This window comes from Psilocybe cubensis, chromosome 8 (assembly GCF_017499595.1).
Source record: "Psilocybe cubensis strain MGC-MH-2018 chromosome 8, whole genome shotgun sequence".
NCBI classification, from domain to species: Eukaryota; Fungi; Basidiomycota; class Agaricomycetes; order Agaricales; family Agrocybaceae; genus Psilocybe; species Psilocybe cubensis.
The window spans coordinates 93,936-119,291 of NC_063006.1; the positions used below are offsets into that span (position 1 = coordinate 93,936).

Genomic DNA, 25,356 nt, shown 5'->3' on the forward strand with positions numbered 1-25,356 from the left:
GGTGAGAAACATCCGGTTTCTTATTGTGCCAGCCTTCATATGGTGTCTTGTCGTCGAGTGCTCGAGTAGGCGCGCGGTTGCGTAAATAATTCGCGTAATTGACCGCTTCGTCCCAGAGAAAGAGAGGTAAATTCTTCGCAATAATCATCGCACGTGCTAGCTCCAACAGCGTACGATTGTAGCGCTCTGCGACGCCGTTCTGAGATGGGGAATATGGCGCCGTCGTCTCGATTTCAATGCCTCTCTCCGCCGCCCACTTCTTAATCCGCTCGTTCACGAGTTCCTTGCCATTGTCCATGCGAATGTACCTCGGATACTGCCCAAACCTCCTCTTCACTCGCTCCCCATGATTCTCAATCGCCTTCGCCGCCTCCTTCTTGTCCTTCAAGAAAACCACGCCGTTGTATCGCTTCGCGTCGTCCATAAACGTAATGTAGTAATAAAATCCATTTACCGAGCGTGTTCCGATAGGACCCCATATGTCGCTCATGGTTCGCTCTCCAGGAACCGTGGATCGATTTTCTGCTTCTCCAGGGAAAGGATTATGCGTCTGCTTCGCTTGGATGCACGCCTCGCACGATGGGGATGGAATAGATGTTTCGTCCACGGAAAGACCAACGACGAGATCGTTCCGGACGAGTTTCTGCAACGACGACACTGAGATATGGCCAAAACGACGATGCCATTGATCCCAGGTGAGTTTTGGCGAGACGTAGTTGACCTGTTCCCCTGAATTAAGCTGAGCGCGAGCGTGAAGAATATACATCTGACCGCGTTTCGACCCTTTTCCAATAACCTTATCCTTCGCATCCATCAAAAGAACCTTCCCATTCTTAAACGACGAGCTCCTCCCATCCCTCTCAAACCTTCCGAGCGACATCAAAGCATTTTCGGCTTCAGGGATGTGTAAAACGTCTTTCAAACGATGAGTAATCGTCTGCCCGTCGACATCGAAGTTGAGGATGACTGTTCCGCGGCCTGCAATGATAGCTGGACTCTTTCCGACACCACGAACGGAGGAATTAACGAGTGGCATATACTCGATGAAGGCTTCACGGACGGGACAAACGTGACTGGTGGTTGCAGAATCGTAAAGCCAGTCGTAACGAGAAAAGTTCGACGTCGAGTACGTGTGGTACGCAACCTCATCGTTGAGCGTAGTGTTGACGTCCTCCCGAGCCTGATTCGTCCGCCCTCTATTCTTCGTCTTCCGCCCCCTCGGACCCTTTCCTTCACGACCTCCGCCCTTCGCCCAGCAATCCTTCGAAATGTGCCCCATCTTGTTGCAATTATAGCACTCCTTCCCGCCGCTGCCATCCCTCGAACCATTACCCTTTCCATCCGACGACCCTTGACCTCCACGAACTTGAAGCGTAGTCCCTCCGGCACCATCACCTCCACGCTCCTTCCGACGACGAGCTTCTTCAAGAAGAACACCAACGAGCTCCTGCGAAGTGAGAGTAGGTCGGTTCCCACTCGAGCCCAAGAAAGATGACGCATAGTTCTCCCAAGATTCCGGCAGCGAGGTGAGCAAGATCATGACGAAATCTTTGTCCGAAACAATGCTGCCCATGATGTGCAGCTCCTCCTGGAATTGACGTAGCTTTGCGATATGCTCTGCCATGTCGCATCCCTCCTCTGCGGTTGCCCGGAAAAGTGCTCGTCGTGTCGCCAAAACACCAAGTCGTCCCTTGGATTCCTTCACTGTGCACAACTGCGTCCACATCTCGCGTGCCGTGCGCGCTCCCAGGACGTGTACCATTTCCGCATCGCTTAACGCGAGTTCGATCCTGCATCGCGCTTTCGCATCTCCCTTATCCCACGCTGTCTGAGCTGCGATTTCTTCCGCCGTGGGTGCGTTCGGTTTCGCTGATCCTGGTCGAAGCGACGTGCCGTCCACGTATTTCTCCAGTCCGAGGTCCACCAGTACTGCTAGCATGCACCGCTTCCACGGCATCCAATTGTGGGCCTTCAGTGTGTCGATGCGATATCCGCCGATGTTGACTTCCGCGGTTGTCGAGTCGGCCATTTGACTTCAAGTGCGAGTTTAGATATAGATCGATAAGAATAGAACGAGTTTAAAAACAAAGCAAGCTTTAGTTATGACCTTTCGGGGCCCATAACCTGTTGTAAGGATAGTGCGCAGTGGTGGTAAAAGGTATCAATGTTCACGACATAACTATACACCTGTACCTACAGTAGCTACGGAACCTGTAATAGAATGATCTAGAAAAATATGATAAGATAACTACAATAGAAAGATAATGACTTAGCGACGAAGTCGCTCGCCGACTATCATTCCAACACAAACACATCGATATACGGTCACACTACGTTCGGGAATGGGTCGAAGAAGGCGACATACGAATCGACTACATTCCTAGCGAAGAGAACTTAGCCGACCTCCTAACAAAACCATTGGGAAGATCACTCCACTGGAAATTCTGTGCTGCCATGCGTCTATGCGACCCGAGCGATCCACTTATCCGCCGTACTGAGGATTAGTCCGTCGGGGGAGTGTTGTAGGGACTGTCAGGGCAACACTATAATCAGTGTGACAAGGCCACCAACAAAGATTAAGCAAGAGAGAGAAAGAGAGAGCAGAGGGAGAGTAAGAGAGCAAAGAGAGAATAAGAGAGTGAGAGAGATTCAATGGTTCTAAGAGATCACACCAATGATAGTGGATATCCTAAGAGATTGAAGCTGAAGCTACAGCTACCTACAAGTCCAGTATTTATACTCTACAGCTATTCTAGAATATTCCCTACATTACATCATAAAGGAAGGTTAAAGAATAAAAGTGACATCATATAGAAAAAGGATGAGTAAGACTAGGAATCATATAGAATTTACTAGAAAGAAGTGGAGCAAGAAGGCTGTGATGAAAGAAATAAACTATCTAATCAGATAATTGATAAGATAATGAAAGAATAAGATAATTCTGTGAAGATAAAGAGGGGAAACTGGAGAAACCCTGACATCACCCCCTCTCTAAGGCACATTTTCCACAATGTGCACATGGATGGGTTAGTTTAGAGGGTTTAAGAAGAGGAGGAGGTTCAGTAAAGTTAATAATAGGAGTGAAAGAAAGTCTATCAAAGGTCACAGCAGAAATCCTTCTAGGTGCTGAAGGATGTTTGGCATGGAAGTCCTTGATAGCCTTAGAAGCATTTTTCAAATGCTCTGCAGGCTCCCAAGTGCATTCTTCATTAGGATAGTTCTTCCACTTGACCAAATATTGAAGTTTGTTTCTAAAAAGTCTGCTGTCCTTGATAAATTCAACTTCCCACTCAGGATTTTCTCCTTGAATGACAGGAGGTGGTCTAGAAGGAGGCTTTCTTCCTACAATATCTGGGTGATAAGGTAGAAGTTTAACCACATTGAACACTGGATGGATTTTTATGGTAGATGGCAGCTTAAGCTCATAGGCATTAGGGCTAATAACTTTGGTAATTTTGTAAGGCCCATATCTTTTATCATCCAATTTCTTGGAGGGCCTATCAGTTTTGAGGTCCTTGCCATCTAACCATACCAAATCCCCAACTTTGTACTGAGTTGGAGTACCTCTGTGTCTATTATAGAATTTAGCCATGTCATCAGAAGCTTTTCTAAGTGCAGACTCTGCTTCTTTCCTGGCTTCTTCCATATTTTTCACAAAGGTATCCACAGTGTCCATTTTACTATCTCTAAGGGGTTCAGTGCCCATTCTGGGATGTCTGCCATTATTGAGCATGAATGGTGTCTGCCTGGTTGAAGCCTGAACTCTATTGTTATAAGAGAATTCAGCTAGAGCTAACCATTCAACCCAATCATCTTGTCTATGGTTTATAAAGAGTCTAAGATACTGCTCAATTTCTTGGTTAACTCTTTCAGTCTGACCATCAGTTTGGGGATGGTAGGCTGTAGATGAGGCTGTCTGGATACCAAGTATTGAGTTGAGTTCTTTCATAAACCTTGAGACAAACTGTGGACCTCTATCACACAGAATTTTAATGGGTAAGCCATGGTGTTTCCAGACATAATCTCTGTATAGTCTGGCTGTCCCTTCAGAAGTGACTTCATCTGTAGTAGGGATAATGTGGATCATTTTACTAAGTCTATCCACAACCACCATAATAGCATTATACCCTTGACATTCTGGTAACCCCATAATAAAGTCCACAGAGATGCATTGCCAGACATCAGAGGGAATCTCAGTAGGAATTAAAAGGCCAAGAGGTTTGGCTGGAAAGGTTTTGGTTCTGTTGCATCTATCACAACCTCTGGTATAGGCTGCAATAAAATGTGACATTCCTGGCCACCAATAATTCCTAGAGACTAGCTCAATTGTCTTCCATTTCCCTGGATGTCCAGCAATGAAGGCATCATGGTGCAGTTCCACAATCTTTCTTCTAAGATCTTTGTCCTTGGGAACATACACCTTCCCCCTGTAGAGAATAAGGCCTTGTTCTTCTGACCATTCCTGTCCTTCAATCTTCTTGGTAGAAGATTTCTTGAGCTCCTGAACTGCCTTGACCACCTTTTCATCCATCTCCTTAGCTTCTCTAATCTTCTTAAGAAGATCATTTTCTGCACCAGTAATGGTAGCATGACCCTGCTTGAGAGCCTGGATTTTAAAGTAGGAAGGTTTGAGGAGAACTACATTTTGGTTATCATTCTCTCCCTTTTTATGATCTGGTCTCCTAGACAAAGCATCTGGCTTAAGAGATCTTTTACCAGGCCTATGATGAAGAGTAAAATCAAATCTGGACAGGAAGAGTGACCATCTGGCTTGCCTTCTGCTGAGCTTTTGGGCAACCATAAAGTACTCTAAGTTTTTGTGGTCTGTCCAAATCTCAAAGGAATGTTGGGTTCCTTCAAGATAATGTCTCCATTCATCTAGTGCTCTGATAATAGCCAGCATCTCTTTGTCATGGATCTCATAATTCCTTTCTACTTCAGATAGACTCTTAGACATAAAGGCTACAGGATGCCATTTCCCATCTGATCCTTCCTGAGATAAAACAGCCCCAGTAGCATAATCTGAACTGTCTGCTTCAACTTTATATGGCTTGTTATCATCAGGGAAAATCAAGACAGGTGAAGAAGTGACTTTCTTCTTTAACTGGTCAAAGGCTTCCTGCTGTCTAAGACTCCATCTCCAGACTGTTCCTTTCTTTGTCAATTCATGAAGGGGCTTAGCAATGTCTGCAAAATCCTCTATGAACCTTCTATAAAAATTAACAAATCCCAAGAATGATTGGACATCCTTGACATTTTCAGGTTCAGGCCATTTAGAAACTCCCTCTACCTTGACAGGATCCATCTCAATCCTGCCTTGTGAAATGATTAGTCCAAGATATTCAATCTTTTCCTTTTCAAATTCACATTTCTCTGCTTTAAGGTAGAGTTTGTTCTGTTCTAAGATTTGCAGAACTTGCTTGACTACCTCTCTATGATGATCAAGAGTCTCAGTGAAAATTAAAATGTCATCCATGTAGACAATGACAACATTTCCATCAATGAGCTCAATAAAGATATCATTCATCATAGTTTGGAAGGTAGCAGGACTATTGGTTAAACCAAAGAACATGACCAATGGTTCAAACAGCCCTCTATTGGTTCTAAAGGCTGCTTTCCATTCATCTCCCTTTTTGATTCTGACATTGTTAAATCCCCACCTAACATCAAGTTTGGTGAAGTATTTGGCTTTGCTGAGTTTGGTGATGATGTCAGAAATCAATGGAAGGGGGTAGGAGTTCTTGATGGTCATTTCATTCAGTTTCCTATAGTCCTGGACAAGCCTAAGAGATCCATCCTTCTTCTTGACAAAGAATACAGGGGAGGCCATAGGTGACTTGGAGGGTCTAATCCTGCCAGACTTCAGATTTTCCTCTAAAAAGGCATCAAGTTCCTTTTGTTCATTGGGAGAAAGAGGATAAATCTTGGATCTGTAAGGTTCAGAACCAGGTTTCAGCTCAATAGCATGATCCCAAGGCTTTCTGTCTGGTAGCCTATCAAAAGATTCCTTTGAAAAAACACCTTTAAACTGATGATAGTGCTTAGGAACAGTTTCTTCAAAGGTTTTCTTAGGGGAATCAGCTTGCTGATGAGACTCTTCTGCTAATCTTTGAGACATAGTAGAAGTAGCATTAATAGACTGCTTCTGAGGATGAAGGTATGAGATAAAAATTCTATCCTCAGGCTCAATCTCAGAATCAGAAGAATCTTCAATAGAATCATCTTCTTCTTCATCAAATTGAGGGAGTTTCCTCCTTTTGACTGCAGCTATTCTCTGCCTCTTTCTTCTGGCTCTTTTGGCTTCCATTTGGCAGTCAGAGGGACATCTAATAAACTGGACATCCCCTGTCTTCCAATCAACATCTGGATTATGGTGCCAAAGCCAAGTATGTCCAATGATAGCAGATTTGTCTCCCAAGTCACAAACAGCAAAGGTGGCCCTTTCTGTATGGTTTTTGTGTACCATAATTAAGTCTACTTCCTCATGGATAGAGCCACTCTTGTTGAGAGTACCATCAACATTATAGACTGGAATGGCTCTAGGAAGTTTCCTTGTGTTGAGATTATGATACTTCACAAAACCAGAATGCAGAAAGAGGCCAGTAGCTCCAGAATCAAGCAAAGCATCAACAGATAACCTTTTCTCTGTGTCCATTGTCTTTAAGATGACAGACAAATGGGTAGAGGTTTTAGGATTATGGTTGAGGATGTAGATCTTTTCAGGGAAGGTAGAAAGAGAGGAAGAAGAAGACATGATTTCTGCACCAGAATCTGAAGACTGAGGATCAAGTCTGTCAATTTCATTTTCTAGTACATTAAATCTATTCCATTGGGACATGTCTTTCACCAATGGTGCTTCTAAAAATTTTTCTTTTCCTCATCTTTCTGCTCCTTGCCTTCCAAGATTAATTTCCCAAAGTAGTCAGCCAGTTCTTCATGGGTCATAGCATTGATGTTAACTGATGACCTGCAGTTTACAGCCTTATGACCAGGCTTTCTGCACTTGAAGCAAACAATTGGCCTAACTGACTTCCATCCAGAGTCAACCTCCATGGGAACTACATCTGGTTGCTTTGCCTGAGCACCAAAGGTCCTTGAGCTGCTGTTGGAAAAGACTGGAGGATTTGGAGTAGGCTTAGGAACAGCCTTGGGAGTTGGGGCTTTAAGGAAGGGAGAAGAAGAGGAGGAGGAAAGAGACTTGGTAAAGGCCTCACTCTGTCTCCACTGCCTATCTAGCCTAGTACTCCATTTAATCCATCCATCCAAGGTTTTGGGCATGTCAGGAACATAGTAGACTGCATTCCTAAGATTTTCATTAAGCCCAGCCTTGAATTGGTCTACCAAAGCAGCATCATTATACCCAGTATCTGAGATCAGAGCCCTGAAGCTAGCAACATACTCATCAGCAGTCTGTCTGCCTTGCTTGAGCATGTGCATTTTATGCTTAGCTGTGTTGGAGGGGTCTGGATCTGCAAACACTTCCCTAAATTCATAAACAAAGTCAGCCCAAAGACCTTCTTGGGACTGAGCATTGTCTATTACTTTAGTCTTCTCATATGCCCACTTCCCAGCAGTACCTCCTTTCATATGAGATAGAGCACAAATAACTTTCTGAAAGTCATCTGTAATCCCTTTCCCATAGAAATATAATTTAAGCTGACTGAGGAAGTTTTCTGCCTTCTCCATAGAACCATCAAATGGATCTGGAGGTGAAACTTTAATGGCAGAGTGTGAACAGGAAGGGGCAACATGAGGGGTAGGGAAAGAGTGAATATCTAGAGCAGCAGGTGGTGGTGGTGGTGGTGGTGATGGTGACTGACTGACTGGTTGCTGAGGGTGTGGTGGAGTGGATAATGACTGCTGCTGCTGTCTAAGAAAATTCAACTCTTGGGTAAGGAGCTGGACCTGATGCATGAGCTTTTCCACAGAAGGAGTGGTGGGAGGCAATTGGGAGGGGTCCATGTCCATGGGTAGGGGTAGGTAGGCTCTCTGATGTGTGTGTGGGAGAAGCTATCTACTGAAAGTGCCCTTGAAACTATACTAAGTATTCTAAAAAAATATCTATCTACTGGATACCCAGTTGTCACACCACTCAGGGCTCTAAACCTAGGATCACAGGGTTACTGGATATTTCCTAGACCACCAAAAACAGAACACTAGTAGGACTGTGTCTGCCCCAACAGTTGGTATCCCTATCTACTAAGTTCACACACAGCACACAACAGAGAGTAGGAAAGATGATGAGCCAAAAGTCTTGAGGAAAGGTCTTGAGGAAAGGTTTTGAGGAGGATGTTGAAGATTGGTGGAGATGTAGAGATTGGTAAGAAGATTGGTGAAGAGGTTGATGAAGAGGTTGGTGGGTTGGAAGTGGAGGAAGAAGGTTGAGGTGATGGTGTTGAAGAGGTTGAAGAGGTGAAGAGTTTGGTGTTGAAAGAGAGATGGTGGAGTTGTCTTGAGAGAGCTTCAATCTTCTGTCAGGGCAACACTATAATCAGTGTGACAAGGCCACCAACAAAGATTAAGCAAGAGAGAGAAAGAGAGAGCAGAGGGAGAGTAAGAGAGCAAAGAGAGAATAAGAGAGTGAGAGAGATTCAATGGTTCTAAGAGATCACACCAATGATAGTGGATATCCTAAGAGATTGAAGCTGAAGCTACAGCTACCTACAAGTCCAGTATTTATACTCTACAGCTATTCTAGAATATTCCCTACATTACATCATAAAGGAAGGTTAAAGAATAAAAGTGACATCATATAGAAAAAGGATGAGTAAGACTAGGAATCATATAGAATTTACTAGAAAGAAGTGGAGCAAGAAGGCTGTGATGAAAGAAATAAACTATCTAATCAGATAATTGATAAGATAATGAAAGAATAAGATAATTCTGTGAAGATAAAGAGGGGAAACTGGAGAAACCCTGACAGGGACGTACCAATCCAGGGTACAGCGCCTATCAAAAGCACAAGCGGACTTGGCGTCGCTATATGTGCACGGCAGGCGCATCAAGCGCCTGCATCCAAAAAAGGACAGTGAGGATGATCGGGGAGGTCTGCCTCCCCAAAGGAAATTTTCATCTTTGTTTACTATTATTTCTCAGTGACTGCTTATAACCCCCACTCAGTCTATTCAACCACCTCAGTCGTTTACCATACTGACTGAGGTGGGCTTTACATTATCTTATCCCATTCAGTATATATTTACTTACATCTTACTACGTACAGTGCCTTGTACAACAGGTAGTCTAGATCAATATTAGTCGTTTACCATACTGACTGAGTGCCTTGTACAACATACCCCCTATCCAGGCTCATTGCTGGGATAAGGGTGTCGTTCGCCTGCCCAGGCTCATTGCTTGGGCAAGGATTTTCTACTCCCTATCCAGGCTCATTGCGTGGATAGTTGTACTTCAGCAGGCCGTAATTATGTCCGACGAAAAAAGACCCTGCTTAGGGTGCCATAAACTCTTTGTACCAGGTCGCTTCTTGAAGCAGCATACCAACAAATGTAAAAAATATCCTGCTGCAATGAGCAAGGTCCTGAAGGGGTTCCAGGAAAACTTCAGCAGGCAGAATCAGAACAGTAATGTTGCCAGTGGTTCTTCGCACCAGGCAACCCTGAATAATGAGCCCGGGCCTATGGACGTTGATGTCCATCATGAGTATCTTGATGTGGATATGGTACCACCTCCAATGCCCCCTGCGCCTCCACCTAAATCACCAACACCACCACCACATCCCCCGACACCACCACCTCCCATTGAACGGCCCAGAGGACTTCCTCCACGCGTTATTAGATTGCCACAGCGCTTCCGAGACGAGGTCCCACCCAAACCTCCTCTAATTATACCACCAGTCGTGGAGGAGGAACCACCTCAGCCTCAGGAACCTCCATCTGTGGAGAGTCTGTATCGAACACCAATGAATGGCTATGGGATATTTCGAGAGTATACCTATGGTCCCCCTTCTATTACTCCTGACGAACATTTCACACTGTCATCAGTGTCCGATTCTCCAAATATTGCCAAAGACCCAGCCGACTCTTTGAGAAAGGCGTCAGAGGGAACACCAATGGCCCTACCTTCGGATTGGTCCTTGGATTCTGAGCCAAAAGACGACAAGAGCTTGCTATTCAAAAATCGTTCTACTCAACTTATCATGTCTTGGTTTTACAACGGCCACGGTACTAAATCCTACGCTGATACCGACAAATTGATTCACCAAGTCGTACTGGACCCGGATTTTGACCCCAAGGACTTTGATTCCTCCTTTTCTACTGCTCGAGAGGCAGCGCGTCTGGACGAAATCTCTACCCAAAAAAATTCTACAGATCCTACTTTGTCAGAAGTGTGTCGACCGGAAGCTGGGTGGATCAAGGGCAGCTTTTCAATACCAGTGCCATGCGACGGTTTCATATTCGATTCGGAAGAGGAGGCTCCTCAATTTGTTGTTGAAAACGTCATGTATCGAAAACCTCTAGAAGTTATCAAACAGGCCTTTGCAGAATGCACCTCTGAGACGTATATGACCATACCGTACAGAGAATTTTGGCGTCCCTCACCCGACGAACCACCCAAACGCTTATTCTCAGAGTCCTACGTGGCGGACATTTTCAATGAAGAGTATGAAAAGATCAAGTCAGAGCCACGCACAGGTCCCCACAGACACCTGGAGCCCTTTGTCGTTGGTATCGGGATTTTTTCAGATTCTACCCACCTGACCAGTTTTGGCGATGCTTCTATATGGCCGATCCTTATGTATATCCTCAACCAGTCAAAATACACCAGAGGGAAACCTAAAGAATTCGCTGCGCATCATATTGCGTATATCCCTAAAGTAAGTTTGTATTGACTGGCATGTACTATTCATATTAACGTTTGGGTCATAGCTCACAGACACTTTTCAAGATTGGCATCAGCGACAGTTTGGCAAAGCTGCGACATCTGAAATGCTCACCCATATGAGACGCGAGGTCAATACAGGCGTGTGGGGGCTATTACTTGATGAGGATGTCAAACGAGCGTATGCTGAAGGAGAGGCCGTAGAACTGGCCGACAGAGTATGTCGAGCTATGTATCTCCGTTTTATTTTTAGTTCAAATGACTACCCCGAAAAGTAAGTCAACATCTACTCGTTATTTCGTTTGATAACTAATGTACAAGCAGAATGCTGCAGTCCTGCTGCAAGTGTCGCGGCACTTGCTTGTGTCCACGTTGTTTAATTCAAACTATGAATGTCCCAAAGGTTGGATCAAAGATGGATATGCGAAACCGGCTCAAGCTAGCTCGCGTTGACAGCGAAACTCGTCAATTTGACATCGAAACTGCCCGTAAAGCATTGTTCTTGGGGAAAAAGGTTAACAGCAAGGCGGTTAATGGCTCGCTGCAACAGACCTCTGCTTTTCCAACTCGGGTATATTTTTATTTCCTCATATCTACGTATTTTGTCTAAGAATATTACATAGAACGCTTTTTCCAAGGCTTTATTTGAATATGGCTTCAACTTTTATCGGATGTTTACTGTCGACTTCATGCACGAAGTGGAACTGGGTGTCTGGAAGGCCCTATTTAGTCACCTACTCCGGATTCTTTATACCTCTAGCAACCAGAACGCCATTGCAACTCTGAACGAAAGGTATTGTCGTGATATCTCGATTCTTACTCAAACTAACTATAGATTTAGATACCGCCAAGTCTCCCCTTTCGGCCTCACAACTATCCGACGTTTTGCTAGGAATGCTTCAGATATGAAGAAACTGGCAGCACGGGATTTTGAAGATCTCCTTCAGGTAGGCCTCAATTGCGTGTGATGTTTGATTTTAATTGTTAATGATTCCATAATAGTGCTCTATACCAGTCTTTGAGGGCTTGTTGCCAGAACCTGCACACAATAAAATTATTCAAAACCTCTTGTTTGAAATGGCAACATGGCACGCCCTAGCCAAGCTTTGACTTCACACCGATACCACTCTGGACGAGTTGGGGAATTCGTGTACTCGGTTATGTGATCTCCTTCGTCAGTTCCAAAAGGAGGTTTGTAGTCAGTACGCCACTCGCGAGCTTCCATCAGAAACAGCCGCTAGAGGAAGAAGACAGGCAGCCAAGGCCAAAAAGGCAGCGAGTGCGGGTCTGCCAGTACCTCCGACTCAACCCAATGAACCCAAGACCCGCACGTTCAATATGCAAACGTACAAATTGCATTCCCTTCCCGATTACGTCGATTCCATTCGCCAATTTGGCACCACTGACGGCACGAGCACTCAGATGGGCGAAAGCGAGCACAAGAGAGCGAAACTCTTCTACAAACGGGTCAAGAAAGGTGATCATATTCAAGGTATCGCCAAACACATCTACCGAGAATGTGTGGTACACCGCACTAACCGTGTCGAGATACGCAAGCTGCTGCGTGAGGACAGGGAGTTACTGGAGCCCACTCCTCCTGATTTACATTATCACATCTCATCAGACGTGCGTCGAAAGTTAGATATACTACCCTGGATGTCACAAAACCAAAACGATCTGGCAACAAGGGTAAGCCGGATTTTTTGCTTGTTTTTATATACTCAATGTCGTATTTAGGACTTTATGCTTCGTCTCAAAACTCACCTTTATGCCCGCTTATCAGGGGTAAACGAATTCAGTGATAGCATTGGTACCCATGAGCGACTCCAAATCACAATACTCGATGACCGAATTTACAAACATCAGGTTCTACGCATCAACTATACTTCGTATGATATGCGTCAAATACAAGATACCTTGAAGCCAAACTCTTCCCGATGTGACATCATGGTACTTGCTAGCAACAAAGGTGCAGATCAGCAGGTTCATCCTTATTGGTATGCCCGTATCATTGGAATCTACCACGCCAATGTGGTAATATCTACCCCTGATGATTACTACCGTGCCTCCAAGCACAAAGTGGATTTTCTTCATGTCCGATGGCTGGGTGTTTGTGAAGATTGCCATTACGGTTGGAAATATAGAAGGCTTCCACAGTTGGCGTTTGGTGATATCAATGACTCTGCGTCGTTTGGTTTTGTGGACCCATCCCTCGTAATTCGTGCAACCCATTTGATCCCTCGCTTCATTCTTGGAAAAATACCGACTCTCGGCCCATCTGTAGCTTATAGAAGCAAAGAAAATAATGAAGGGGAAGAATGGGAGAGATATTATGTCAATTTGTGAGTACATTTAGTCACTTCTTACCCTTTACTAATTTTTTACAGTTTTGTGGATCGCGACATGGTCATGCTGTACAGAGGGGGTGGAGTTGGCCACGCTAGCACGCGAGCCGCTACCGATTCTCTTAGGCAAGACCGACGTGCAGACGACATTGCCTCTCGCAAAAAATGCCGCGAGGCACATGAAGCTCCCGATCCTGATCTGGAACCAGATGGGGCCTCAGACCAGGAGCAAGACGCTCAGGACCAGGCTGAAGTGGCACCTGAAAACAGCGCCGATTCTGATGACAATGAAGACGACAGCGACCAGCATACCGATTCTGAAGAGGAGGAGGAGGAGGAGGAGGAGGAGGAGGAAAGCAACGAGGATGAGGTCCGGGGTGACCTAGATGAACTCAGGTTCGCTGAATACTAACTGTAGCTTCATGTGAGTCTGTCGTGATTTCTCTTGTACCTCTACTAACACCTTTTTAGATGTATCCTTGTCTTGGCGAGTAATACACGTATCTTTTCTTGATTTTCGCGTGATTCGGTAAGGAAGTGTATTGATATTTAACTAAAATTTTATTGTAACTTGCCTATATTCGCATTTGTACACTCAACCAAACTCGCACTCAAGTCCCCACATTCCATCGCATTCACATCCACATACTTTACAACAATATCCACACACGTACGCGTACCCACGCCCTCAATCACAGTTTCCGCCTCCTTCAACCCAGAACCAGAACTACAGGACAAGCTCATATGTGTCCCCACCCCCACATCCTCACTATTCAGAGTTTGACGTCATGTCTTTGTCGCCTTCTCATGAATATAGGGGGAGTGGGAACGGATATGCATCAAACGCGCATGCGCGCGTCCACGCGTTTGATGCGCATGCGCATGCGCGCGCGTTTGATGCGCGCGTCCACGCGTTTGATGCGCATGCGCGCGCGTGTGATGCGCATGCACGCGCGGAGTCCGTTGAAGGCCTGGCAGAGTGTACAGGACATATCGAAGGAGGACGCGCGGGGTTATAATGGCTCTCCCCAGTCTGTTTAAACGTGTGTTGTATTCACAAGAGTAGATTTGGAAAAATAAAATGATATTTCATGGTTGTACAACGGACCCTTTACTCCATCTCGATGTCCTGATCATCCCCCTCCCCATCGCGCATCTCGACGTCGCTGTCTTTGACGGTCCCCGAGTTCTCGATACGATTTTCGACTGCGACAACCTGTTCCTCCCGCTCTCGAATTTCGCCGTGGGTCGAAACGACGGGTTCGGTGTCGACTCGCCCGGTTGCGGGCTCTTCTACGCTGACAACGATCTCGACCTTGTTGTCGGTATTGACGTTGACGCCGATTTTTGCGTGCCCGTTGCGGCCATCGACGGCGACGTTGAGCCTGAGGCCGTCGCGATTGATCGCGAGGCCGAATTGTACTCCTGGGAGTGCAAAAAAAAATTAACAGTTAGTTCATGCTTTTAATATTGAAAACTCACCATTCTCATCCATTTCCAGTCTTCGGTGATCTCGTTATATGATGGTGACGAGTTGCTGGCGCGCTGTGGCGGGTTTGGTGGTGGTGGTGGTGGTGGTGGTGGTGGTGGTGGTGGTGGTGGTGATGGTGTTGAAAAAAAGAAGCGCGCCGCCATCGTTGACGACTGCGGCGCGCTTTTCCACGCCCGTTTTGGTCATCGTCGTCGACGATGAGCTCGATATCGACGATTTTTTAACGGATTAGCGTGTTTATTTTATGTATACGTATGGAAATACAACGCTTACCGTGTGTGAAACTTCAAATGAGCGATCATATGTTATATTTAATACACGCGCCGGGGCAAGACATTCGGCCCCTATGTTGACCGGTTATGTAATGGCCGGTCAACCGGACTTGTCGTAAACATACGAAAATTCTTACTTGATTTTGCAGGGTAAAACAAATAATTGTTTGGATATTGTAAAGCTAATAAAAATATTACTTAACATTGTAAACCGGGCCCCGAAATTTGGGTGCATTTGTAAGACAAAAAATTTATTGTATTGGTTTACATTGCTTTGTAATCTACTGTCTGTTTAGTTGATGTAGGTGTTTGGCTCTCGGAACCAGTAGAACTTCAATGAAACAATTTGGTGTTTAGAGGGGCCATACAAACAATGAGCTTGTGGGACGGCTTGGTATGCCGTGTCCCTCGGCGTGGCCTTGCAATAATCTCCGACTCCGCAACCAAGATTTGGCAATACGATCGGCAACGGTTTATGATCGGTAATATCCAATCAAACGGTGAACTTGGAGAAAAACAACAATTTTGTCAATTTGGCATGCAATTCATGTTGTTGAACGACCACCAGCGTGACACCACAGCACGCTAGGTGCACTCAATTGCACGCATTTACCACGCAGGCAGCACGCGACCCACTTTCCCACGAGAACGCGATGGCACGCGACGGCACGCAATAGCACGCAACCCAATTAAGTGCGTGCAATTGGCACGCAAACAACTGTAATCTGCACGCGATGGCCCCGCAAGCAGTTTATTCTTGCACGCTAGTACGAAATAATGCGTTTTGGGGTAGTTTAATGCAAAAATACGTCCGGATGTACCATTAGATAGATTGAACTTTGATTTTGGCATTAATGTTGAATGTTTGAAAGATCTCAAATAAATTAAAAGGTGAAACTCAATGAATTCGTTAAATGAGTATCTTGTGGTATGCATTTGTGTTCCTGTTTGGGATCTATGTGTCTTGTTCCTCGAGTTTCACTACCTGATAGCAGACAAGTCTCTGAGTGCAGGTATAAGCTCCACGCTCAGTTTTTTTACACTATGAAATGACAATGCTTTATTTTGAGCGAGATGGAAGATCTTACTCTTTCAAAGAAGCCTTTACACAAACGAATTTGACGAGGAAGAGGAGTTTTGGCAAAGCATGGATCATTCTGTTATCCCGCTCGTTTAATTCATCTGAAGAACAACAAGGATTTATTTGGCGTACGCTGGTGGCGAGGTTGCCAATTCAGGATCCTGGAGTAAAACCTGATACTGTGAGATTTGTGGGTCAATCAAATATAGTTGAATCTTTGTGGGGTGATAGATACAGACTTTGTGAGATCCAAGTCAGGTCAATTTGGGAACAAGCATGGAAGATCCCCACAGACAATGATATACTGTCTGATCCATCATTAACTCTTTATTCATGTGAAGTAGACAAGGCTCTTACACCGGCAAAGAAGAAAATGTATGACCTTCTAGGCGACCCAGAAAAAGTTTATTCAAACCTTGTTCCTGCAAAAGGTTGGCTGGAAAGCAAGAATAAGGACATCTTCAAAACCATTATGTCATACAAAGTAGGATGACCATTAATTACTTAGTCCAACTGGATGCATAGCATACTACAATTCTTGCAGAAAATAGCTTACTATACACTACTCTTCATGTGAGTTTTATACGGAATTTTGCACGCAAATAGCACGCTACCTCAATAACACTGCACGCGTTTACGTTCCATGCACACGCAACATGTAGCATTTCGCACGCAAAGTCATGTGAAAGACACGCAAATTTGCTGATTCGCATTTATGCGTGGCACGCAAAAATAGGTCGCACGCGGGCTAACCACGCTGATTTCCTGGTGCCCCGTGGGATCCTGTGCATTGAGTGATTCATGGTGTTTCTACAGATGGTGCTATGTACAATACAGTGCTATTGTTCTCTTGAATCCACCCTACTGTAGTCGTAAGTAGCGGAAAGCGCAGTTGAGCATGACTTCACCCCGAGTACTAGACTACTCAGCATACAAAGAATTGATCCACGGTTGGTCTGCAAAGTGTTGGAGATGGAAAATAGTTTGAACAGGAAGTGAGTGTTGAAAAGCGTACAAAGGGAGATGAAGTGAGTGTCTTCTGTGAGCTCAAGTGAAAATGTATACTGACCAATTGTTGAGTGCCTTGGCTGATTCTGCGTACAGAGGTAATGTGTCACAATGTTTATTATACACCCCGTACTCCCGTTTAACTGATGTGAGTACATTACACGGTGTACAAACAGTAAGGAGCAGTAAAAAGACAATTGGATAATTACTACGCAGATGAGAATGTCAAAAACGCTGCCGATAGCGCAACCTTAGTGCCGTCTACTCTTCCTCCCAGATGTTTCACTCGAAAACCCATGCAATTCATATTTTGTGCCCCAATTATAAGACTAATTCAATCCGTCAGATACTGCTACTGCGTAAACTGTGCACAGCGCGTCGCCTACAAACGCAACGCAAGTTAAGAGGGCAAGCTCAAGGCTGTTGGCATGGCCCGAGCGCGTGAACATCACCGGCTGACTAATCCTAGCCTCGCGAGCCAGGCCTTCTGTGAATCTCGTCTCTTTTCTAGATAAGGCAGGTACCGAGTGATATGTTTGTACAAATGTTGTCTTTATTTATGTCGTCAAACATTGATCGGAGTGCGAAAAGAGAGAGATTCACAGAAGGCCTGGGACAAACGGTTTGGATTTGAGGGAATCCTCGTTTTGTGACTCGGACTTAGTGAAAAAAACACGATTTGCCTCAACAACAACCTTCCACAACTTAAAAAAAAGTTGTCTACAGAATCATTTAGATAGGTTTCTTTTATAATAAAATTCATTTTTACAAGGTCACGAAAAAAATTTTTTTTGAGAAAAAAATGACTTGTAATTTGAGCCAAAAAATCATATATCATGGCGCAGGTGAACTGCTTCTAAGATTAGATGGCAGGTCCGGGCGGTTAATGAACCCAGTCTCTGCAGATAAAACAGACAATGAAAGGGACATACCTACACATCCCACCTCCATCAAAATTGAACCTCTGGATACCCAGATTGTCCCAAATACAGTCTCTACATCCTCTGTAAATTCAAATTTCAAATCATGCTTCAGCTTCAGACAGTATGGGCGAGTCTAGCATGCAGGGTTTGACCTTGACATGGATCTTGAGGAAATAGAGGAGGAGTACGATGTTATTGAGGATTCAGAGGATTCAGAATTTTGAGGGGGAGGAGGACGGGTAGTGGTCGCAATCGAGTACGACGCGGGGTAGTTGGTGACGTAGTTACGAGTCTTTACGTAAGTAAAGATGAGTTCTTTTATCCCCACAACCCAGCGAGCAAAAATGTCCTCGCCAATTGTCCCCATCAAAATATTATTGATGCGATCAATGTCGTTACCGCTATTGGTATTTTCCTTAAGCGGTCACCGGACCCCCTAAGCAACCCCTTTCCAATTCATTCTACGACTTCTTTTTACCATTGGTTACTTTAAAGGTTGTTTTTGATTTGTTTTGATCGCAATGTGAATGTGCGTTTCCATAAAATTAATTATACCCAACAACAATAGTCCTACTCAATTCACTTTTTTGCATTGTTGTTTAATTTTTAAAACCATGTGGAACCGTCTAGCCAACGTGCTTATATATTGTACTAATACTTAGAGATGGAACAAATGCACTCTTTGAACTATGGGTCTGAAAGGTTGGAAATAGAACTGTGCAGGCACACACGTTCCTTGATATCGGTAGCTTCATCAATCAGAGTTCAAATAGAAATAATTATGCGTTCTTGGGTTCTGGGCGTTCTGTACTATTTGAATTTGATTTTCTGATTCATGATCGTTTCTCACGCATACCAATTTGTTCTTCCCCTATGTCGGGCGTCTATCGGCTTACGGTTAATATATTTATTGACGTAGTATAGACAATGCACTTTTCTCCGCACTGTTTTACCCATGGCTTCCGCGTTATCCCCCCGTTTCCAACAGTATGTTCACTGTTTTATCTCATTTGGTTATTACTTATTTTTTAGAGTCTTTCCGCCTCCCATGGACGATGTGTACATGGATCAGATGGATCTGAAAACCCTCTACCGTTTCTCTTGGACTTGCAAGGAGCTAAACAACCGCGTTTCGGGCTATATGCGCCGCGCCTTCCGTCCCAAAAATTTATTTGCTCTTATCTTCAAACCCAATGAACATTTGCTGTTTCGTCTTCTCCAGTTCAAGACTGGCCTGGTTATTTCAGGTTCTACCGTTTTGCATTTTACTTGTTTTAGTGGTCCAACGCAAAGCGTGGCATGACAAGACTTTACATCTCACAATTGTATAAAATATTTTTTAATCTAGATTTATATAACATAGTTAATATATATTAATATGTTCTGAATGCACAGCCAGATACTGGGCAAGGTTATGATTAATTACTATGACTTAGGTCTACTACAAGCTTAGTTGTGTCAGACACAAAAAATAGCTGCACAGGTTATAAGGCCTAATTGTAAGGAAGAACTTGTCTATTATAATTTTCATACCTGCTAAATATTGAAGAATTCCAGATCTGCTGGGAGAATCCCGTATGGAAAACTGATGGAAGAATGCTCATGTGTATGGCTGCCCAAGTGGGGACATATTTCCCATAAATATAATTTTCTTATTTTTGAAAAGTGCATCAAGAGTGAAACAATATTGTGTGCAAAAACATTTGTTTGGTGCGCATATTTCTTTTTGGCATAGTTTGATGTTGCTGTGAACACAATTGGCTGTGTGAAAACATATTTCAAGCATAATTTGCAAGTGTTAGTGCATTATTTCTTCCCCAAAATACATTCAATGCATGGAAAACATTATTCAAAATGACCATCTCTTGACTAAAGTGGCCAGTGCTCAATGCAAATTGAGTGTAGTGACCGTGGGAATATCCTGCGTACAGTGTGCGCAGGATATTCCCACGACCTGCTTATTAATTCACGGCCAGTACAAACACCACAGCAAGTAAAATATAATAAGATCATCTAAACTAGGACTGAAAATAATTATTATTGCCAAAAATACTTGTATTTTACCTAAAGTATATGCAATGCATCTCAGTAATATATCAGGAATTACCAGAGAAGTTCAAGTTGCTCAATGCAAAGTGCGGCAACCGTGAGAATAACTTGCATACACTATATGCAAGTTATTCCCACAGTCTGCTTATTAATTCATGGCCAGTATGAACAGCACAACAAGTTTAATATGACAAGTTATTTGAAGTGGCATTAAAGATAATAGCTAGATACATAATGTTTATTATTCTTTATTCTATGCCACCACAGTCTGCTAGTCATTCATGCTAAATTTTTTTTGATAACAATAAAGCATTCTATTTACCTCTACTTGCCGTTAGAGGTGTATAAAGCATGCAAAACAGTTGGTATGTAATTGATTGTGACTAATTAATGGCCTTAAATCAGTTGAATGAGGTCATTATTATAAAATTTTTGGTTATGAGCGATGATTATCTGCGTCAAAATGTTTAACTTGCAATTAAAAAGTCATAATGTAATGGTATCTAATTTTGTTTTCTACCATATGGCAGCTAACCTATCTACCTAGCTAATATCTAGTATTTTAATTTCCATATCCCCTTGGTAGGAACAAAAACTAACAGAAATTCTATGATAGTAACCGATTATTAAGTCAAGCATACCGGTTAAGTAAAAAACCGGTATTAATCACGCAATTTTGATGGCATCAATGATTTACTGATGGGGACAATTGGCAAGGACATATTTTTGTACAGTGGGTTGTGGGGATAAAAGAACTCGCTTTACTTACATAAAGTTTCGTAATCAATCGTGCTAATATATGGATTCCGGGTGACATGGACATGTATGTCGAGCACAGATATGCTCTTCCCGTTCTTTCCTGGATGATGTCCATTGGATTTACTATCATGCCGCATCCCAAATATCCGGACAACACCACAGCGGAAAAAATTTTGAAAATGGAAAAAATCGTCCTTCAGAAACATCCTCTTCATCAACATTACAATACCACTGGAGTGGTCGTTAACCTATGGTGCCAAGGTTCTTTTGTCCAACTGATTACGACTTGTCAATCGGTGGTAGAGTGCATTTTGGGGTATCATAGCAGTATGTCCCCAATGTCATGTGTCAAAACAATGTTAACTTCAATTTTGTTCTACTGCAGCCAGCGTCATGAATTTTGTTACCTTTGAGAAGGTGTACAGCTTGTATCCAAATGCTACCTTTGGACATCAAGTCTCTCTGTTGCAATCTTCCGCCGACCTCAAGCGCGCGCAAAAATTTCTTGCAAAATATCATTCCCGTGGCTTGAAATTTGTTCTTTCTATTCCATCGCAAACTTTGAAAATGGACTGCCATATCCAAAGCAGAATACAGTCTATCAGGGACAACATAAATGTTGGGTATAGTTCATCTCGCGGTCATGTTCTCGTTGTGCTGGATTACGATCCTTATCCAGAGTTGTTCTCTCCTGGGATTAGACGGGTTGGCAACAGGCATTGTTGGGTTTATTCTTTGCCTCTTTTACCCAAAGCAAATCAGACTTCCTTTGTTGAAGCCAATTCGTGGGCATTGTTGCTCAATGAATTTGATTGTTTGCATTTTGGTGTCCGTCGCATCAGCGGTATCGCATTAGATTTTCACTACACAGCGGCAGATGTTTACCAATTACACAAGCGTGTCAAAAAAGCTATCAAATCCTGGGAAAGGGGTATAAGGTGTGTGCTCTTTAGTTTTAATATTTGTCAATTTAATTCCTGTAATGTAGGCAAAAAGATGACCGTGTACATGCAACTGTTTTGTATTTGCTATCCAGAAAGGCAGATATTTTTTGGTTGCATCGCCCTCAACCACAAAGCCTCTTGTGGAATGGATATTTGTAATTTCTTCCATTTTTAGTCAAATTTTTGTTCGAAATAAACTTGTGTTCTCGTCCTCATTCTTTTTGTCTTAATTTGTAAGTTTGACTTGCGGGTGAGCGTGGGAATATCCTGCGTACAGTGTACGCAGAATATTCCCACGGTCAACCTCTCCCGATATTCAGCCGAGTGTGGGAATATTCTGCGTATAGTGTACGCAGAATTCTCCCACGGACTTCCTCGCCGATATTCAGCCGAGTGTGGGAATATTCTGCATACAGTGTACGCAGGATTCTCCCATGGGGTGCCAACTAAAACGCGTCGTCTGTCTCGTCGTCTCGTCTGGCTTCAGCGGCGCCTCCACAAACGACCCTTCGTTATTAGTACGTGTCCTTTTGGTTCCTGTTTTACTGTAACTGATATGTCTGATTTAAATGTCCCCTTTTCGAAAATCAATATCTCCACCGCCTCTTCATATTCGACTAGGGATAACTGGTGCATACAAACGCAAGAATAACGGTTTCTGTTACGATGCACAATGTATACACTACCGTGTATGCACCCCAAAACGAAGCTTGAGCCATTCTGTGCGTGTTTCTCTTTTTTCGCACTCTCCGTCCGTTGATTTGGCCATAATACCAGCCTGTACAGGCTGAGAAATAACGATAACAATGTTCTGGAAAAACCAACAAGACGACCACTATCGCGAAGGATATGTTTGTGCTGGAAGGGATACCAGATGCAGTGTGCGGTGAGCTCTTTTCCTTTTCTCAATACAAAACCCCCATCCAAAACCGCCCACATCACCTACACTTCTAATGAAATCCGCACGTCCCACCAATGCCCATCATCTGCGTACCATCCATCCCATCCCGATCCTAACACTTTCCGACACCGGGATGCTCTCACACCGAGTCATCTCGACCTTCATTGTGACCAAATCGTGTAATAACAGCGCAACCTTGAATTGCGTTGTCGACACGAAGTGGCACGCTTTGCAGCTCGAGAAGATTTTAGGAGGGGAGCGCGGGGAACTACGTGTGCTCAACGGCGTGCTGCTGCACAAGATTTTACACACCCGATACATCACCCACGGCGGAATATTCTTCCAGGTTGTCTGTTCGAGTGCGGGAAGGGGATCCAACCGAACTTCATGATCACGGAGGAGGATTTATTTGGTGCGTATCTTTGCCTCAGCTTCTCTCTGAACGATGCATATTGTATGCAACAATCGCTTAGTGCATTTGTGCCACGTATGCAAGTTATATAACACCCGCATAATGCTCTGTGTTGGGCCCACCATTATCAACACCCCAAAGCGCTAGTTCGAACAGAGGCTCAAGCAAGAGAGCGCGAGCGCGAGCGCGGGTTGATTTCAATGGAAGAATCGGTTCTCAACAAGGACACCAAGCACACTGATAACTCACATTAACGCTCAGAAAAACAGCTCTTTGGAATGCTGCATGTACGCACCACCTTCATCGATCCAACGTTCCACCTCCACCACCTCTGTTTCTCTACGTCCTCGCCCGACCTGGCCCTCGTCAACTGCATTTCCACATCCTCCCCTATCCCCTGTTCTTTTCCTCGGTCTCCCTGGCCATTTCAGTTAACGGGAACGAAACTGCGAGTATGAACGAGAAAAGGTAAGTCGCGCAGCCAGACTCCCCGAAGTGCTATGAACGCATATAGGCACTGAGATCTGAGTCGACGGGTTGTACGCGAGTGTAGATGCATGTAGATGCGTGTGGGCCTGAGGGGGGTTAGAATGGGGGTAAAAATGCAGTAAGTTGTCGATCTTGAGGATGACTCGGGTGTTAGCCCACGGGTTTGAGAGAGGGAGGTATGCGTGTTTGTGGGTGATCGTAAGTAAGCCTTTATACTCTGTCTGATGCTTATAATCTTCACCGCTATTCCCCGTCTTCAAATCTCCTTCGCATGCGATTTTTCATCATTCAAATTTGTCTCACCGAGTCTGACACCCACACGAAAGCCAAGGAAAACACTCGAGCAGACTTTGTGACTTAAACAAAACGTCCAGAAGAGCATACATACGAATGCGACATCATTGAGGTGAAAACGACACCACACTCGACCCTCTCCCTCTTATTTCCATCACCTGAGGTCCTCTCCTGTCGGAGGAAGATGGGTGTGGTGCAATGAAGTTGTGGCGCTTTCGTGTCAGGGACGAGCTAGCTGGATTACAGTGCCCGTAAGCAATCTCGACCAAACACTAAACCCTTCCACTCCATTTGAAGTTTAACCCATCTTCTACACCACCAACACCACTTCCTCTTCCATAACCTCGTCAGCTGCGCCTCCTGTAGCATCACGCTGCTCTCGATCCCAATCCCACTCCGCCCCTTTTTTGTTGTCGGGGGTATACACTTGATTCAACATTGTTGTTTATCAAACAACAGTCCACTCCCACTAGAATAGACGAGGTGACATATTCTATTACTGTCTCGTTGATGAGAGAGGTGAGCGTTCGATTAAGTTGAGTGTGTTCGTTGGTTTCTTTTTCTTTTTCTTTGCAGGGAAGTGTTGTCGTGTCGTCTTGCATTACGTTGCGTTGCATTGCAGTGCTTCTGGATCGTTGGTCTGGTGAGCCACATTTGTCTTTTTCCACCAACTTATAGAGATGTAGTGTATCGATTCGATTGTATATAACCACCACTAACTCTTCCTCTTGCTTCCCCTCCCTCCTTATCCCGCTCATCTCATATGTCCTCTCATTCAGCTGGCAGGGTTCTGCAAAAAATTTGTGGCATTGCCTGCAACGTCCTGCAGGCATCCAGGTTGGTGCATGGTGCGCGCTTTGAAAAGTATCACGAATATTCTCATTGTTAAGAACGTGGGTTGTTGAGAGGCGGAATAAATGGTATGTTCTTCAGTCCTCAATTGTTGCATTTTTGCAATATATGTTCACGGCATGAAGCCGACTTTGAGTCATACATCTTGCTGTGTCACGTATATCACACAGTGCGATTTTGACGCTCGGGTTGTCCTATCACATCGCACCAGCTTATGCACATTGCTCACTTCAAACAATGAGCGTCTTCAACGGTGCGTGCGGCGAGTCTTGTACTTGTTGTGGCGCATTTGCATTTGGCGGTTGTATACTGATGGACACCTGTTTCGGTCGCTGGTGTGTGGGTGTGTGGATTTGGGTGTTTGTGTGCAGGAGGGACATATAAGGAGATGTAAATGCAGAGGGTGAGTCCGAGGCTGATTTACACGGGTTGCTTATCCTAACCTCAATATCAGCAGTACCACTCATCCCCGCTTTTTAAGCAAGCAATATGCACTGCATAGTGTGAACAATGAGCGTAGAATCTGCAGGATTATGTTACTAACTAGGTTTGGAACACGCAAAGTTCCATTTCAAGTTGTACATTTCGAGGTTATTACACGGTGATTACTGTCTACCCATACCGTGTCACAGGACTAACATGAAAACATGCCCCGTCCTAAAATTATTCGACCTCATCCCCTCAATTTCTCCCTGCCAC

The 25,356-nt window shown here is 44.2% G+C and overlaps 3 protein-coding genes across 3 annotated transcripts; 2 read left to right on the forward strand and 1 right to left on the reverse strand.

The window, feature by feature from the left end:
* Positions 1-9,523: 9,523 nt before the first annotated feature.
* JR316_0008592 (uncharacterized protein) lies at positions 9,524-14,200 on the forward strand (the record flags this gene model as incomplete). Its single annotated transcript, XM_047894305.1, has 9 exons — positions 9,524-10,831; positions 10,884-11,054; positions 11,240-11,407; positions 11,460-11,629; positions 11,678-11,783; positions 12,016-12,525; positions 12,574-13,178; positions 13,224-13,577; positions 13,999-14,200. 9 exons carry the CDS (start codon positions 9,524-9,526, stop codon positions 14,198-14,200), a joined length of 3,594 nt encoding a protein of 1,197 aa, XP_047745764.1.
* A 92-nt stretch (positions 14,201-14,292) lies between these two features.
* JR316_0008593 (uncharacterized protein) lies at positions 14,293-14,676 on the reverse strand (the record flags this gene model as incomplete). Its single annotated transcript, XM_047894306.1, has 2 exons — positions 14,293-14,606; positions 14,664-14,676. The coding sequence occupies 2 exons, from the start codon at positions 14,674-14,676 to the stop codon at positions 14,293-14,295; spliced, it is 327 nt and encodes a 108-aa protein (XP_047745765.1).
* A 4,236-nt stretch (positions 14,677-18,912) lies between these two features.
* On the forward strand, positions 18,913-19,598 carry JR316_0008594 (uncharacterized protein; the record flags this gene model as incomplete). The annotated part of the gene is made up of 3 exons (XM_047894307.1): positions 18,913-18,944; positions 18,990-19,204; positions 19,507-19,598. The coding sequence occupies 3 exons, from the start codon at positions 18,913-18,915 to the stop codon at positions 19,596-19,598; spliced, it is 339 nt and encodes a 112-aa protein (XP_047745766.1).
* Between the last annotated feature and the right edge of the window lie 5,758 nt (positions 19,599-25,356).